Source organism: Komagataella phaffii, chromosome 2 (genome assembly GCF_000027005.1).
Source record: "Komagataella phaffii GS115 chromosome 2, complete sequence".
NCBI classification, from domain to species: domain Eukaryota; kingdom Fungi; phylum Ascomycota; class Pichiomycetes; order Pichiales; family Pichiaceae; genus Komagataella; species Komagataella phaffii.
Genome location: NC_012964.1, coordinates 1,065,909 through 1,083,286, shown reverse-complemented (window position 1 = coordinate 1,083,286; position 17,378 = coordinate 1,065,909). Strand labels below are relative to the sequence as shown.

Genomic DNA, 17,378 nt, shown 5'->3' with positions numbered 1-17,378 from the left:
ATATAGTAAGAAGCCTTGGCCAGCAGAGAGGAGTGTAAGATGGGGACGGTATTCACAAAGCAGTGACTAGGAATGTAATCCGGTGCAAATTTGCTGCTCAATGTTGTGATTAAAATATGAGGGGTTCTAGTTAAGTTTAAGGGTCCAGATGAGTCGGATAAAGTGTAATTAATATATTGATGTGGGATTATCATACTCGAAAATAGTCTAAACTACGATTACTTGGCTCAACTTCCTAGAGATCATTGACTACCCCTAGCTAGACAGACAAAAAAGAATTAAAATATTAAATAAGGATCTTACCCAGCACTTTCAATGCTTTCATCCAGTAAACTCATACCATCTGACACGCTTTTTGTAGAATATTATAATAGAACCTTATTTATCTAAAAATACCTGCTGACATAATTATGAAGCATGCTACTTCGCAAAACGCGCTCTCCTACCCATGTACATCAAACGGAAGTCATTTACACACTAGCAAGTTACACCACAAATGGCTAAACTGGACAAGAGAACTAGAATATTAGGCTTAGCAGCACTGGTACTGACGATATTTTTGCTGATTACCATTTCTCACTCCGATGTTAGTAACGTTCAGATCGTAGACCAGACTACATCTGGCAAGGTAAAAATACAGGTTGAAACACCAGAGAAGATCCCGCCCATTACACCTAAGGTACCGGCAGACAAGAGCGATATAGACCACATGGTTAACCAGAATGACAGAGTTGTTAACGAGAAGGGTGAAATTGATGAGAGCAAAGTCAAAGATGCTGAAGAATCCAGTAGTAACCCAAAACAAGTTGCCAAGAGTGATGGTTTAACCAAAGAAACTGAGCCGTTTGACCCTGCCAAGGAGTTTGCAGAGATTATTTCCATGTCACCAATGGTTATATTTAGTAAGAGAGGATGTCCATTCTCCAAGAAGCTCAAGGCCATGTTACAAAACAATTATGAGATTACACCTGCTCCCACCATCGTGGAGCTAGATCTTCACACACATGGACCTGAATTGCAACAGTACATTGGCGAGATCACAGGTAGATCCACTGTCCCTAATTTGCTAGTGAATGGAATCTCCCGAGGGGGATGCTCTGAAATGCAAGAACTCCACGATGCCAACAAGTTATTGAGTAGCTTGACACAATGGGCTGGTAAAAAGTTACAGATTTCCAAGGTTAATGCTCCATCAAATCATTAAAAAGTACATAAGTGATAAGTACCAATAGGCAGGTATATTAAGACTGTATTACGAGTCAGAGCTGGTATTTCCAACCGTATTGTGGACGGACACGTCTCAAATGTCTGATGGAAGTATATTCATCACATGATCGTACTGAGGGCTAACCTTCTGTCTCGTGACCAAAAGGCTTTTCGCTCGTATAATTCCCACCAAAAAATGTGACTATTTTTCCAACTTTTTTTTTCGGCAACAATACACGACTTTCCCAACCCTCGCTATCCTTCACCTTGAATAATTTTATTCACATCACAACTAGAACATAATCACAAGATGGCTACCGAATTGATTGTTCAGTCTGAGAAGGCTTTCCAGAAGGTAAGTTTGTCCAAACTTAAGAAGAAGTAAACGCACAAATGAACAAGGTGATACTAACCCATCCAAGCAACCTCACATCTTCACCAACCCAAAGGCCAAGGCCAACAAGCGTACTAAGAGATGGCACAAGGACGTCGGACTGGGATTCAAGACCCCAAAGTCCGCCATCGAGGGTTCTTACATTGACAAGAAGTGTCCATTCACTGGTACCGTTTCCATCCGTGGTAAGATTCTGACCGGAACTGTTATTTCTACCAAGATGCACAGAACCATCATCATCAGAAGAGACTACTTGCACTACGTTCCAAAATACAACAGATACGAGAAGCGTCACAAGAACGTTGCTGCTCATGTTTCCCCAGCTTTCCGTGTCAACGAAGGTGACTTGGTCACTGTTGGTCAGTGCAGACCTCTCTCCAAGACTGTTAGATTCAACGTTCTGAAGGTTACTCCTGCTGTCGGTGGTAACAAGAAGTTCTCCAAGTTCTAGGTAGAATCTGTAGCAGGAAAAATAATATAACTGTGTATTAAATGTTTGTAAATCAGAGGCAGGATTTGCTAGGAGTGATTAGTTGAAGAATAACGTTCAAGTTAGCATATGATTGCCTTTTGCCCACTTTCTTGATTCAGTGGACACTAATTATAAAACCAACCAGCTTGATCAGCTAATTTCCCTTGGATTTCCGTTTCTCTGAACGACACTCCTCGTCAACCTGGAGAGTATCTTCCCTCCTTGCAACATTCCAGGACCTGCCCCTTCCAGTAACGGTTCCCCACTAGCAACTGTCGTGTACTCAACAATCCTTAACTTTTTCTTTTTGAGGGAGAACAAACATTACCCTGTCAATTAGGGTAACCATTGATATATATATCACAGCATGTCTCAAGATAATCCCCCACAACAGCTCAGTGAGCACAATGAAACGAGTCCGACGATAGAACAAAATGACTCCAAACTTATCCCAGCAGATGCTGTTCCTCCGCAAGCCACCCAAGAGCTGGGTGGCGCTCAGGCGCTGCTTCAATTGGGCAACAAAACAAAAGACACAGATGAGACAGAAAAGAAGTTCACCCAAGATCTGGCTAGTGAGGCAGTAGAAGCTGCCGTCATGCGCTTTGTCGGAGGCAATTTGGATTCAAAGAAACGCCATTTTACCGAGGATATGTCTAATATTACTGAGTTGCAGCAATGGACCGGCTTTCTGGATGAGGACTTCAATTTCCAGCCTCAAAACAAGAAGAAGAAGACGTCCTCCATCCACAATGGTAACGGAAATTCTCATTTATCAGGAACTGAAGACGATAACGGACACCGTCTTAGAAACTCAAACACAGATAGCAACGGCAATAAAAGCCACCACACCAACCAAAAAATTGACCCGGAACTTGCTCAGCTGGATTCTGAGGCAGCAACTGATCACGACCAGTACGTACAGAATGTGTTGATGGATGCTAGGACCCTCGCACAACTGGACCAGGATTATTTACGCCATCACGACATTGAGATAAGCCAGCAGCAATTGGCAGCTCAGGCCTCACAAGCTGCTGCACAGATAATGGCCGCCGCCGTTGGAGACGTTGGCGATGATAATAATAAAAAGGATTCCGATAGACAGCAGGGCAATCACTTGGGTCACAACGCGGGTGAGGCGGATCTCAAGCCCAACGGAGGCCACGATGAAGCTGCCGAGCTGGTTGCTGCTGCCGCTGCAAAAGCTTCAAACTGGATATCTGGAGGTAAAACTTACGGGAAGCTGTTCGGTAAAGAAGAATGCGAGGCTATAGATGCATTTATTATGGAGTATTGTAAGATCCATAACATGACGAGAGATGACATTTGTCATAGAATATGGTCGAATGACCGTAAAAAGGATGATTTCTGGGATTCTTTGCATCGTGTACTGGAGCATCGGTCCCGCTCTTCATTATATAAGCATGTGAGAAGGACCTATCATATTTTCCAAACTCGAGGCAAGTGGACACCAGAGGAAGAAGAAGAGTTAGCAAGACTGGCCACGGAACAGGAGGGGCAGTGGAAGCTGATCGGTATGAAGATGGGTCGTATGCCTGAAGATTGTCGTGATCGATGGAGAAACTATATCAAGTGTGGCAATCGGAGAATGGTTAATAAATGGTCAGAAGAAGAAGAAGAAAAGTTGCGTCAGGTGGTGCATGAACTCTTGAACGATGAGTCTTCGAATAATGTTATTAATTGGACGGTAGTCAGTGAACGAATAAACGGTACTAGATCACGTATCCAGTGCCGTTACAAATGGAACAAGCTACTAAAAAGAGATGCTACGGAGAGAGCCCTAACCATTGATGCTGCGGACCGCATCTGGTTACTAAGCAGGATCAAGGAGTTAGGCTACACCTCAGCAGAAATGGTAGATTGGAACGCACTGTCTGCGTTCCATGGCCGCAACTTATGGACTGCGCAGGACTTCAAAGTCTGTTTTGAGAGGATGCGCTCCACAATACGGGACGTTAAGAAAAAGAGCTTTGAAGAGTTGATAGATCTTCTACTCCAGGAAGTCTCCAAGGAGTTGCATATATGATAATTTAGGGGTTCACATCTTACATAATAGTGGATCGCAGAGAAAATTCACGCAAAATAACCTTTTTGGGTGGAGCGCCGGAACTGCTTGCAGGATTCGTTTCTTTTTTACCTTTTTTTCTCACTTTTCTTATTCGGTAAGTCTCGGCAAACCTAATAACTATCCCTGAAAAAACCTGGCCGCCTCATTCTTGTTGGAAAGTCAGTCCCCTTGGAGCAGTGCACTACATTCACTGATGGAAAAGATAAAAAAAATTATCTCTAAAATCTAGACTATTGGACACCTTCCGTAGCAAAAACATCAATACTTCATGGGTTCACAAGACGAGAACCTTTGTCCCTCCGAGCGGATCAAACTAAAGCGAAAGAGAAACAGAGTTCCAGTATCATGTACGATTTGTCGTCGTCGAAAAGTGAAGTGTGATAAGAAAAAACCGATTTGCACTAACTGTAAGAAAAATGGTGTTCCTCATTTATGCTATTATCTAGAGCCCTCGTGGGCCAAACCACTGGTAAACAGTGAGCTTCTTTCAATGGGTGGCAATCCGGAGCAGTTGACGAGTGCTCAACCCGTCCCTGCGTCCATTATTGTCAATACTCCCAGTAATACCTTAGATCATAACCAAAGTGACTCAATCCAAAAAGACGAGGAGGTCCGACAACTTCGTCAAAGAGTCCAGGATCTGGAGAAGCTGCTGATGGAAAAAGGCGACACTGGGGCCCAGATACATCGAAATGCTGATGGATCCCTCCCCGATGACAGGGAAGTGGTGAATCTAATAGCAAACTCGGATATCTTATACACGACCAGACACGAACAAAAGTTCATGTTCCCCTTGATCTACAAAATCAACATATTCTCCTGGCTCTTCATTACCAAGACTGATGCCTATCTGAACGATTTGTGGCAGAAGATTTTCAACTTGAGACGACATTATGAGTACTATTACAATAACCATACAGTGGCCGATGCGTCACTGGCATCTTTGGGATCCTTGTCTACTCCACTCAAAAATTCCTTATCATCCGGATCTAATTTTCAGGAACCCAATACCCTTGCCGTGGACTTTACCTCTGGCCTTTCCAACTCCTCTAAACGTCCCTTTGAGCACATGGATCAATCGAACCAATCAGACTTCAAGGAAACTGAAATTAAAAAGGAAGTTCTATCATCAGATAGGACGATAAGTCAAACCACAACTCCCTCATCCAACGATTCCTCATCGGGTGCTGCTCCAACTTCCATGTGCCCCGTCACCGGAGAGATGGGACAATGCCCTGTCTCGGGTAACATGGAGAAAGACGTTGTTAATATGAAGGAGGTGAACCTCTTGAGTGGTAATACCGGAAAATGTCCTGTAATTCCAACTTCTGAGTCCGTTTTCCCCAACTTGTCTTCAGAGGAAGACAAGAACGAACCCAGAGTATGCCCCTTGATGATTGGAGATGCAAGATCTCTCTTTAGAGAGAAATTGTCCAAGTTGAATGACACTAACTTGGCAAAAAGAGCACTGGTTGCGTCGGCCTATAACTCTCCAATGTTGGATTCGACAAACACAGCAATGAACCATAACCCAGGATCCGTGCAGATGAAAAAATCTAGCAGCGATGAAAGCAAGATTAGTCCTTCTAATACGCCTTCCCCAAGTGTGTATCAATCGCCTCTAACTCTTACCCCAATGCAGTTAGATACATCTCAAGATGACGACAAATGGAATGGCGGAAATACTGGGTGCCCTGTTCTTGGATGTGATATGAACAGCAAGAAGCCCAAATCTAGCAAGAAAAAAATAAAGACCTTCACCATTACATCTGTCAAGCATCTAAATTACTCGAATACCAAGCAGGCGATCAACATTATAGAGAAAAACATACCTCCTAGAAAAGTATGTTGGCTACTTGTGGATCGATTTTTTGACCTCCTTTACCTTCAATTTCCCTGCATTGACGAGGTTTCATTCCGCAAAAAAGTGGCTAGCATTATTGGTCCTAAAGATGGTTCTACAAATAAAATCAGACTCAGTTCACTGGGAAGCAACTACAATGAGGACTTCATGACTGTCTGTCTTTTGATATTATTGATACGCTTAAGTTGGTTATCATTGCCTATTAATTTAGCCCGAAAGTACGATAGACCTCTTACTAATGAGGAGAAGATCATGTCAAAACCGGAGAATCTAGTCCCCATGGTTCTAGTTGACCTCATCAAGGAAATTTTCACCAACACTAAGATGTTTGGGAAGCCATCAATTGTGATTCTACAAGTTGGAATCTTTTTGAAGTGTTACAATATTTTTTCTCCGGAAGACGGATTTGATTTGGACGATTCATACAATACATCCAGTGCAAGCGATGCCACTGGGGATATCACTAGCGAATCGTTAAACCTCAACAGCATTAATTTCCTAAGTTCCCTAGTCACTTTAGCCAACACAATTGGAATCAACAGAGACCCATTATTCTACAGAAATTTCCAATCGACTTGTTCCAATGACTCACAAGCAAACATAAACCTATTCCGTAAAAGGCATTTATGGAGGAAGCTTTGGTTCACTCTGATTAGTTTGAATGTGGTGACTAATATCAGTCTTGGAGACTACTCAAAAATGTTGGCCATCAACCTGGATATGGATCCTGTCATGGGCACTCAAAATAAATCATGGGATTGCAAACTTCCTGGCGAAGTTGAATCTGAATTGTTGTCTGAAGCATTCTCAGACCCAGCGCTTCTGGAAAGAGAACTAAAAGTTGTCTCCAACTACAAGCTGGAATATGAGGTTAATTATACCATCTTTCAGGGTATGGATCTGCTGATCAACCATAGCAAAGTTCCTTCTAAGGAGAATGTCGATCTAGTTCTAGGCAAACTGAATGACATTGTTAAGAGAGATGAAAGATATACAGGCATACCTACTCCGTGGGACATGAAAACAGAGCCGTTCTTGGTATTCTACGAAGACTCTTCAAACTCTTCCAAGCTTGACATTGTGGTTAGAATATTCAAGTTCAGGCTTTTCTTGACTGCTAAAATCCTCCTATTTGTGATCAACTATATAATGTTCATTAACTACGAAAAGGAACTACAAAGCTGTCCTGAAGAAAAAATAGCAACGTATCAAGGTTACTTCAACCGCTATTTCGAAGATACTCTATTGCTTGCAATTGAGGATTACAAGTTATTTGGAGACTTTTTTGATAACTCTGCGAAGTATTTCCCTAATCATGGCGGAGAGTTGATGTTATACCCATTTCTGATGATTCTCAACCACCGATCGAATCAGTTTTTGATTTCGATAATTCTGAGATTGCAACAGGATTCAGAACCTACTATCCAACTTCTGAATCACAATGGGATTGCTAGGGATGACCTTTTGATGAGACTATTCCAATACTTGAAGAACTTTCTGGAAAAGTTGGATCAACTCACCAAGAACTACTATTACGCCTGGAGATTAAAGAAACTGATCAGATTCTTCTATAATGTCTTGGTGAACTCCAACAGACTGTTTAGTATCAACTTTGACAATTTGAATTCAGGTATTGAAAGAAAATCCATTCATGACCGCAAGAACTCAAGTCAATCGCCTTCGGCAACCAATCTGTTCAAGAGGCTGAAAGGCAGTAATAGCAATAGTTCCAATAACGTTGCTGAACCTGTGCAATGTCCCGTGTTCAGAAATATTGATACACAGTTTGTCCCTACATTGGTGTCCCAGCCTTCCAGCCAACCTGCAAGTGTAAATGGCAGTTTCAGTCACCAATCTAATAACAAGGGCTATAGACAAAGTATAGAAACAGAGGGTCCTCAATCGTCTCAAGCTAAACAGATTATGGAAAGCTTTCCACTTTTCAGCATGGAAAATAGCGAGAATATTCAAAAGAATATCGAGTTTCTTAATGACAATTTCTTTATGGACTTGAATGACTTTGATGATGCAGTTGATGATTTGACTCCGGTCAGTACAAGCTTTCCTATGGCGGAGAATTCATTATTTCAAAACAGTAATGAAATTGATTTCACTTATGCAGATATCTCATCGTTTTCTCGTGATAGATTCCCAGCCCAGCAGGAACAGCAACAGCAACATCAACAACAACATCAACGTCAACAACAGCAACAGCAACAGCAACAGCAACATCAGCAACCACAACAACATCAACAACATCAGCCACATCAGCAACAGCAGCAGCAACATCATCAACATCAGAAGACGCAGCAGCAACAGCCGATTGCTCCAGTTTCCCAGATGCTTGGCTCGTCATCTAATTTACCTAATGACTCCGTACAACGTTCTTCTCCCATTTTTCCTGGATCGCCAAATAGAATGAGCGAGAATGAACAGCTGACTCGTCCGTTCACGCAGAATTTCACCGGACAGGAAGAACTGCAGGACGGTCATCAAAATGAACAGCTCCAACCGAGATCATTAACGCCCAGATCTCAAGAGCAACATGAGCAGCAGCAGTTGCAACAGAGGCAGCAGCAAAGCTCCCAACTTGGAGTGAACGTTGTAAGGATGCGAACGGGAAATACACCCGAGCAACCGCCTCAGGAGCAATCACAACAGCCTGCTGCCCCTATTTGGAACTACCCATATTAATCTTCCATTGTTACCTTTCAGAAGACGTAAAATTAATGATAATGACATTCTTGTATATACCAGCGTAGATGATGAGCACATCATATAGAGATGGTAAAAATCAAGGGATTGTGGAGTTAATTAGGCGTTTCTAGGCGATCAACTGCCGTAGAAGGTTTTCTCCTGCATTATATCGACACGATTCCTAAACCGATAGACTTTTCACAATCGGATGTAGATGACTTTCAATCTGATTCATATTGAGAGTATCAGTGATGCTAGTCTGCTAAACGTAACCGGTTCGGTTCCTTTCAGGATGCAAAACCAATTCCCCCTTACTCCGAAGAATTCAACGGTTGATCTCCCCAAAGCATTCGAGATATCTGGGGTTACTATTTATTCGATGCAAGAGACGTATTTTTCTCAGGGATTTTTCATGTTTAATCGTACTATCAGCCAAAACTTGAAAAAAAATGGCATTTCTTGGGTTAGAAGACTCTCAAGTCAGCCAAAGGCAAAATCCCGCTCATTTAGAGGCCACAAAGTGGGATTTGTAGTGGTTGGTGTCACAGGAGGACTATATTTTGCAAATGATTCATTCAGGAACGGTGTCAATCACTTGGTGTTAACTGGAGAAAGGGTAGGTGTAGTAACTCTTGCTACCATGAAATGTTTCAAGTACTACTCCACTGTGCTGACAAAGAACTTTGATTCCAAGGAAGAATATTACAAGGAGTTGGATGAGACCCACAAAAGGGCAGCTTTGGTCACTTTAGATGCATTAAGGACCAACGGGGGAATTTATATCAAACTAGGTCAGCATGTTAGTGCTATGACATACTTACTACCAAAGGAATGGACTGAGACGATGATTCCACTACAAGATGAATGTCCAAAGTCTTCCTTGACCGATATTAAGGCAATGTTTGAAAAAGATACAGGTGAGAAATTTGATGAAGTGTTCAGCTCTATAGATGAAGAGCCTATAGGAGTAGCATCTTTGGCACAAGTGCACATTGGTACTCTAAGAAATTCCGAAGAAAAAGTGGCCATAAAATTTCAACACCCTTCCTTACAGGAGTTTGTTCCATTAGACATCCTATTGACAAAGACTGTTTTTGATCTCATGGCAAAGGTTTTTCCTGATTATTCGTTGACATGGTTGAGTGATGAGCTGCAAAGTTCCATTTATGTCGAGTTAGATTTCCAGAATGAGGCAAAAAATGCTATCAAGACAGCTGAATATTTCAAGAAGTTTCAAAAGCAAACTGCGCTCAGGATTCCAAAAGTCATTGAAGCTCACAAAAGAGTTTTGATACTAGAGTACGTTCCTGGAGGGCGTTTAGATGACTTGAAGTTTATAGACTCTCACAACATCAGTCGGAGTGAGGTGTCTAGTTGTCTCTCTCATACTTTCAACAATATGATTTTTACACCAGACGTTTCATTGCACTGTGATCCTCACGGAGGTAACCTTGCGATCAGACCTTTGGATCACAAAAAGAACGGTCACAACTTTGAAATTGTTCTCTATGATCACGGACTGTACAGAGATATTCCACTACAAATGAAGAGGGATTACGCTCATTTCTGGCTCGCAATGCTGGACAATGATACCACAAAGATGAAAGTTTATGCCAAACGCGTTGCTGGAATTACGGACAAACAATTTCCTTTATTTGCAGCTGCCATCACCGGAAGAGATATAGATCATGCGCTATCAGGAAAAGTCCACACGCAAAGGGAAGACTCTGAAATCGATAGGATGCACCAAGCATTATTGAGCGAAGGACTGGTGTATGACTTAATGGGTCTTCTTAGCCATATTCCAAGAATTGTACTGCTGATCTTGAAAACCAACGATTTAACTAGGTTTTTGGATGAAGCATTGCAGAATCCCTTGGGACTACAGAGAACGTTTTTGATTTTGGCAAGCTACTGTGCCAAAACAGTCTATTACGAGCAAAAGGAGGATTCTCAAAAACTAAGAGGACTTAGTTGGCTTCGTTCTACTATTAGCCTTAACTTTGCGTATTATAAAAGGGTTAGCCAGCTCTGGATTTATGATCTTCTGGTACTAGTGCGAGGGCATATCTGAAATCATTAGCCCTTCATTTAGTTTCTCCTCTACCCCCACCAAACATTCATTTAGTGAAGATCCAAATCACGTGCTATTAACATCGAGTCCTACAAACTGCCGCCGGTTAGTAGGTGGGGTTGGGTAGCGCTTGTGTTCCTACCTCGAATTGAAGATTTTCGGTGCCATGCTCGGAGAATCATTCGCACTCCGCCAGATCCCAGATCCAAATATTCCTCCTCAAACAAGCAGCCGCTAAGAATCAAATCAGAAAACGGCACTCGATGGGCGGACTTTGTCGGAATTTTTACAGGGTATAAGCTTGATTGGGCAACTTTTTTTCTGACCCAATTGAATGTGCCAATTAATTGGTGCAAAACCTTTTTGACAGGTGAGAAAATTCCCGAGCCACCGTCCCTCTACGCTAAATCTAGGAATTTCAACTCCGAAAAATTGTCGGAAGCGAGATCCAAGATAATCCTCCAGTTTTTCTCGCTCCGGGGGACATGTATATAAATAGTGGAGGTTTCCCCATGGGGAAGGTTACGGTTTTTCACTTGTTCTTCTTTTTTTTAGGTATATCATATTGTAAGATGGCTCATGCAAAAATTTCAGTGAAGACTCCATTAGTGGAGATGGATGGTGATGAAATGACGAGAATCATCTGGAAACTCATCAAAGATGAGTTGATTCTTCCATTTTTGGATATCGACCTAAAGTACTACGACTTGGGAATCGAGTATAGAGATCAAACCGACGACCAAGTCACTATAGATGCTGCTGAGGCCATCAAGAAGTATGGTGTCGGTGTCAAGTGTGCCACCATTACCCCAGATGAAGCCAGAGTTGAGGAGTTTGGTTTGAAGAAAATGTGGCTGTCTCCCAACGGTACAATCAGAAACATATTGGGCGGAACCGTTTTCAGAGAGCCAATTGTCATTGACAACATCCCAAGAATTATTCCTCAGTGGGAGAAGCCAATTATCATTGGAAGACATGCTTACGGTGACCAATATAGAGCCACCGATTTGCTGATTCCAAAAGCTGGTGAGTTGAAGTTGGTTTTCACTCCAAAGGACGGATCTGACCCTGTCGAGACAAAGGTTTTCGACTACCCATCTGCCGGTGTCGCTCTGACTATGTACAACTTGGATGATTCTATCCGAGACTTTGCTCTTTCCTCCTTCAAACTTGCTCTAGAAAAGAAAGTGAACCTGTTCTCGACCACCAAGAATACCATCCTGAAGAAATATGATGGTAGATTCAAAGACATCTTTGACGAAACGTACGAAACACAATTCAAAGAATCTTTTGAGAAGGCCGGTATTTGGTATGAGCACCGTCTCATTGACGATATGGTTGCTCAGATGTTGAAATCAAAGGGAGGCTATATCATTGCTATGAAGAACTACGATGGTGACGTGCAATCCGACATTGTTGCCCAAGGTTTCGGATCTTTAGGTTTGATGACCTCTGTTTTGACGACCCCAGATGGAACTGCTTTTGAGAGTGAAGCTGCTCATGGAACCGTCACTAGACATTACAGACAACACCAGCAAGGTAAGGAGACCTCCACCAACTCTATTGCCTCTATCTTCGCTTGGACTAGAGGTTTAATTCAAAGAGGACTACTGGACAACACTCTTCCTGTTGTTGAGTTTGGTCAACTTCTGGAAAATGCCACTATCAACACAGTTAAATTGGATGGAATCATGACCAAAGATCTCGCTCTTGCAAGAGGTGAGACTGACAGATCTTCTTATGTGAACACTGAGGAGTTTATCAAAGCTGTTGCTAAGAGATTGACTAGTGAGTTTGAAGCCAAGTTTTAGTTTAGATAAGTAATTAAACACCTATTTATTGTATAAACCAGTTGATTGTATCCCACCCCTCCTTCCTTGGATGAGTTTCCACTCATCCAATTAGCGAATGAGTCAAGCATATAAAAAAAATTCGACTCGCGGGCCTTCAAATATTTTTATTTCCACTCCCCCCATTAATGTCCGCTGGAAGATTAATGATGCCTAAGGCCTTGATGCCGTTTAGGGTCCTATCAAGGTACTCTTCAAGCTCTACTAGTGCCCTTGCTTACAAAACTTTGCATAGAAACAAGAAAAGGCCCCCTTTGCCCACGTTGGAGACCCCCACTTGGTCAGCCAACGCCGCGGTGTCCAGTATTATCTACGAGACACCAGAGCCATCCAAAGATCCTTCCACCGAGCACGTTCTTAACTGCTTGGTTCAAAATGAACCTGGTGTCTTGTCCTTGGTTTCTGGAACTCTTGCTGCTCGTGGATTCAACATTGACTCTCTGGTTGTTTGCAACACCGACGTCAAGGATTTATCCAGAATGACAATAGTTTTGAATGGACAAGACGCTGTTATTGAGCAGGCTAGAAGACAAATTGAGGACTTAGTTCCTGTGTACGCAGTTCTGGATTACACCAATGCAGAGATCATCAAGAGGGAGCTTTTGTTGGCCAGAGTTTCCCTTCTGGGACCAGAATACTTCCAACAGCTTATAGCCCATCATAACGGTCTTGAAGAATCTGCTCCCGACTTGGCTGCTTCTGAGTCTAAATTTCACCCAACCAACTTGCTACCTTCTGAGAGACTCAGACAGAAGTACCAACATCTGGACAGCATTACCAAGTTGGCCCAGCAATTTGGAGGACGTATTGTTGATATCAGTGATCGTAACTGTATCGTTGAGCTTAGTGCTAAACCATCTAGAGTTACCAGTTTTGTTCAATTGATTCAACCTTTTGGAATCCTCGAGATTGCTAGAACTGGTATGATGGCTGTTCCAAGGACACCACTAGAGGCTGCCGAATCTGAGACAGTCAAGGACGTAAGTGATGTTGTAGATGCTTCCCAGCTTCCTCCAGGTTAGTTAGCTTTTTATATTGACAAATAGAAGTTTTATAGTAGTCCAAGAGCTAATTGAGCACTTATGGTAACAACGGAGCCAACAGATAATTTTATTTAGAAATTTCCATTTTCAGTATCCTCAAATTGTAGTCGAGCTGAGTTCTGGTAGTAGAAAGCCTAGAGGAGCTAGTGGTTTCTTTGCCTTGTGACCATTCTATGCGGTATGGTTGTCAGTGATTCTTGATTGTCGAGGCATACCGTTTGGCTATACTTGGGTGTCACTCTTATTTTTACGGTATTGTTTTTTCTGATTCTTCCTCTCAATATGTTTTAACACTCATACATCTACTTCATTATAGAATGGGAGAACTGTCGGCCCTTGCCAGGTTCAGTTTCAAAACCAAACGAATCATCAAGTCAACTAGCCTTCATGCAACGTTCATCGATGTATGCACGAATATGCACGTCTACAGAACTTACAATAGAATTTGGAACCCCAGAATCTTTAATCATCGTAAATAAAGTACAAAATCTTGATCTACAATGTCTATCACCAAACCATACTCAAGTCATGTATTCATTTAGGGAGGATTCCTCATTGTCCGCCAGTTTAGCTATAAACGTGGACCCCAATCTTGTCATTCGCAACAACACGTCCGATCTGATAGTAGAGATGCAGAACGTGTACAGTTCGAACAAAGAGTTCAACTTTGATATGCCAGGTACAGAGCAAGATCCGTTAAATGACAATTGTCTTGCAACTAGCTTTCAACCTGACTTTGAAACCAATATTTTTATGGGCTCCTCTACTGAAAGTGAGGTGACGACACACCAACGTATAATTAGCCAGGATCCCCAACAGGCCCAAAGAGCAGATTCGAATGAAAGCTTCGACACAAGTCCAAAAGCGGGCAGTCACATTATATGTTTTCAATTGGACAACCGAAGTAGTTTCAAGGAAGCCAATCCAGGATTAGTCAATCCGTTCGAAACTACCCCACCATTGAGAGAAGACCTATTGTTATCCCTCCCGCCTCAAAATTTCATCTCCACATACCTTCTAAAAAATAGAGGGGATGACGGGGTGGGAGTTAATGAGCATGTCTCTGAGACGAAACCAGTCAATATGGATGAGATTGGTCCAACTGGAAACAATATCGATGATTTCTCGTCCAGTTTCACAGCAGAAAATATGAGGCATACTAGCGTTGTTTTACTGAACAGCAGTGAATTCTGCACAGAGATCAGTCAACAACTAGATTTTTTGAAAGAACAACAGGAGTTCGAAGAGTCAAACAGTGTGGTTTCCAACCAGCACTCCCTGGCCTCCCCAGAAGAGGAGTGCTCACTTGCTAGCCTCAGGATTCCCAACAATATCTCATTGCATCACTTGAAGAAGGAATCAAAATTTCACTATGCAACTCAAAACCAGGGATATTTGACCACATACTCTCCTCGGGTCTATAGGACACCCAAGAACAACAAAAATGGAACTCAAGGGATGTGCCCCTACTGTGTTTTCGATTGCTCAGATGTTGAAGAGCAGAACTTACTTTTCTTCGGAATGAAAGATTCAAGCTACGTTCATCATTTGGGCAAAAATCACGGCATATATGCAGATGGAAGTGTAATGCCTGATCCCATGTTCATTATACCTAATTATGCTTTCACTGAAGCCAAACGGGGCAAGAAGAAGAAATCTCAAGGGTCCTCGGAGACAAAAACCGTAATCGCCAATGGGGCCATATGTCCTAACCCATCATGTGTTGAGGGAACGAGGCATATCATTCCAATCAAAGTCGGAGATCAGATGCAGGGTTCAAGAAGTTCTAACAAGTTTCTAGCCTATCTCAGACACCACTACGAGCAGCATAAGAAGGATACTCGAGTGACTAATAAATCGATAGCATATGTCAAACAGAAAATGAGACATCAATGACACTGAGCAAATTAGTTTTAAAAAATATTAAAGAGTAACTAAAAAACAGAGAACAGGGAAGAGTTCATTCAATAATTAATGGGAGTAGATGTAGTAAATCGTCAATCAATGGAGATAGTCTCGTCCAAATAAATTTTGAACCTGAATAACGGAAGGTAACCATTAAAAAGACTAAGTTTTACCAACGTGTCTCCTCGTAACCTCAATGAAGCATCGGGATCATCAACTAACTTCTCTATGATTGATATCATTTTCCTGACTTTGGGCTTCACGGTCACTATCCATTGAATATCTTGTTCCTTGCCGTATTCGACATTCAGTTCAAAGGGCTGGACTTGGGCTTTTCCTAGCTTGGTAACAGACCTTTCAACGTCTCCAAACAGTTCTATCTCAGATGTTTGAACATTCACCTCCTTAACCAAATGAGACGTTTTTACCAAGAATGGGTTGCTATAAGTGTAATTCTTCACCACTGTTCCTGAAACGGTGAGGTTGACGGTTCCAGATCCCAAATCAATGCCTGCAACGGAGACATCTTTGGTTTTGAAAATAAATAGATGATCAAGCTTTTCTGAAGCAAATATCTTACTTGGAACACCGATAAAGAACACTGATAGAGATGCTATTGTGGCAAAAATAGTCAAATATTTCAGTATCGTCGAAGCAATCCGTCTTCGGGGCCTTTTGTAAACTCGAGGCATTGTTTGAAAGAATTTTAGTGGAGTAGTTTGTAGGGGGGGGGATAAGAGTGAAGCCACCAGCTTTTTAATCAATTAATTTGAGGATATCGGATAGCCGATTAGACGCAAATTCGAGCATTAACAAAAAAAAAACTTTTAGTTCTCCTAACAGCTCTGAAATATCCGAGGGAAAATGCTGTATTTAATCGGCCTTGGATTGTCATATGAGACGGATATCACCGTAAGAGGTCTACAGACGGTCAAGAAATGCAAAAGAGTCTATTTGGAAGCTTACACTTCCATATTGATGGCAGCTGACCAAGACAGTTTGTCAAAGTTCTACGGTAAGGATGTCATCTTGGCTGACAGGGAACTAGTGGAAACTGGATCTGACGACATATTGGAGGGAGCTGACAAAGATGACATTGCATTTCTGGTGGTCGGGGATCCGTTTGGTGCCACGACACACACTGATCTGGTGATCAGAGCTAGGGAGTTGGGCATCAAGGTTGAGGCCATCCACAATGCATCAGTTATGAATGCTGTAGGTGCCTGTGGTTTGCAACTATACCAGTTCGGACAAACTATCTCTATGGTCTTCTTCACTGATTCATGGAAACCAGACTCATTTTATGAAAAGATTATGGGAAACAGAAAGTTGGGTCTACACACTCTGATCCTTTTGGATATCAAAGTAAAAGAACAGTCATTTGAGAACATGATGAAGGGAAAACTGATCTATGAACCACCAAGATACATGAACATTGCAACTGCTGCACAACAGTTAATAGAAGTTGAGGAAACCAAGAAAGAACAGGCATACACTGAGAATACTCCTTGTGTGGCAGTTTCCAGATTGGGAGCTCCAACCCAGAAATTCAAGGCCGGTACGTTGAAAGAATTGGCCTCTTATGACAGCGGTGAGCCATTGCACTCGCTCGTGATGCTGGGAAGGCAACTACATGACCTGGAATTAGAGTATTTGTACGAGTACTGTGATGATAAAGAAAAGTTCCGTGAGTTCGTACTCCAAGACCAAGAATTCTTCAAGCCTCCTCCATACGTTGCCCCAGAAGAAGAATGGAGTGACTAAGTAATAATAATCTAATAATG

At 42.1% G+C, this 17,378-nt stretch overlaps 10 protein-coding genes across 10 annotated transcripts; 9 read left to right on the top strand and 1 right to left on the bottom strand.

Moving 5' to 3' along the window:
- Positions 1-496: 496 nt before the first annotated feature.
- On the top strand, positions 497-1,204 carry PAS_chr2-1_0585 (Cis-golgi localized monothiol glutaredoxin that binds an iron-sulfur cluster; the record flags this gene model as incomplete). Its single annotated transcript, XM_002491456.1, has 1 exon — positions 497-1,204. One exon carries the CDS (start codon positions 497-499, stop codon positions 1,202-1,204), a length of 708 nt encoding a protein of 235 aa, XP_002491501.1.
- Positions 1,205-1,516: 312 nt separating this feature from the next.
- On the top strand, positions 1,517-2,051 carry PAS_chr2-1_0584 (40S ribosomal protein S11; the record flags this gene model as incomplete). The annotated part of the gene is made up of 2 exons (XM_002491455.1): positions 1,517-1,561; positions 1,629-2,051. The coding sequence occupies 2 exons, from the start codon at positions 1,517-1,519 to the stop codon at positions 2,049-2,051; spliced, it is 468 nt and encodes a 155-aa protein (XP_002491500.1).
- A 388-nt stretch (positions 2,052-2,439) lies between these two features.
- Positions 2,440-4,119, top strand: PAS_chr2-1_0583 (uncharacterized protein; the record flags this gene model as incomplete). Its single annotated transcript, XM_002491454.1, has 1 exon — positions 2,440-4,119. The coding sequence occupies one exon, from the start codon at positions 2,440-2,442 to the stop codon at positions 4,117-4,119; it is 1,680 nt and encodes a 559-aa protein (XP_002491499.1).
- A 310-nt stretch (positions 4,120-4,429) lies between these two features.
- Positions 4,430-8,719, top strand: PAS_chr2-1_0582 (Hypothetical protein; the record flags this gene model as incomplete). Its single annotated transcript, XM_002491453.1, has 1 exon — positions 4,430-8,719. One exon carries the CDS (start codon positions 4,430-4,432, stop codon positions 8,717-8,719), a length of 4,290 nt encoding a protein of 1,429 aa, XP_002491498.1.
- A 217-nt stretch (positions 8,720-8,936) lies between these two features.
- PAS_chr2-1_0581 (uncharacterized protein) lies at positions 8,937-10,796 on the top strand (the record flags this gene model as incomplete). Its single annotated transcript, XM_002491452.1, has 1 exon — positions 8,937-10,796. One exon carries the CDS (start codon positions 8,937-8,939, stop codon positions 10,794-10,796), a length of 1,860 nt encoding a protein of 619 aa, XP_002491497.1.
- A 512-nt stretch (positions 10,797-11,308) lies between these two features.
- Positions 11,309-12,607, top strand: PAS_chr2-1_0580 (Cytosolic NADP-specific isocitrate dehydrogenase; the record flags this gene model as incomplete). Its single annotated transcript, XM_002491451.1, has 1 exon — positions 11,309-12,607. The coding sequence occupies one exon, from the start codon at positions 11,309-11,311 to the stop codon at positions 12,605-12,607; it is 1,299 nt and encodes a 432-aa protein (XP_002491496.1).
- A 167-nt stretch (positions 12,608-12,774) lies between these two features.
- PAS_chr2-1_0864 (uncharacterized protein) lies at positions 12,775-13,668 on the top strand (the record flags this gene model as incomplete). Its single annotated transcript, XM_002491450.1, has 1 exon — positions 12,775-13,668. The coding sequence occupies one exon, from the start codon at positions 12,775-12,777 to the stop codon at positions 13,666-13,668; it is 894 nt and encodes a 297-aa protein (XP_002491495.1).
- A 408-nt stretch (positions 13,669-14,076) lies between these two features.
- PAS_chr2-1_0579 (Regulatory subunit of acetolactate synthase) lies at positions 14,077-15,585 on the top strand (the record flags this gene model as incomplete). Its single annotated transcript, XM_002491449.1, has 1 exon — positions 14,077-15,585. The coding sequence occupies one exon, from the start codon at positions 14,077-14,079 to the stop codon at positions 15,583-15,585; it is 1,509 nt and encodes a 502-aa protein (XP_002491494.1).
- Positions 15,586-15,686: 101 nt separating this feature from the next.
- Positions 15,687-16,286, bottom strand: PAS_chr2-1_0578 (Hypothetical protein; the record flags this gene model as incomplete). The annotated part of the gene is made up of 1 exon (XM_002491448.1): positions 15,687-16,286. The coding sequence occupies one exon, from the start codon at positions 16,284-16,286 to the stop codon at positions 15,687-15,689; it is 600 nt and encodes a 199-aa protein (XP_002491493.1).
- A 172-nt stretch (positions 16,287-16,458) lies between these two features.
- On the top strand, positions 16,459-17,358 carry PAS_chr2-1_0577 (Methyltransferase required for synthesis of diphthamide; the record flags this gene model as incomplete). The annotated part of the gene is made up of 1 exon (XM_002491447.1): positions 16,459-17,358. The coding sequence occupies one exon, from the start codon at positions 16,459-16,461 to the stop codon at positions 17,356-17,358; it is 900 nt and encodes a 299-aa protein (XP_002491492.1).
- Between the last annotated feature and the right edge of the window lie 20 nt (positions 17,359-17,378).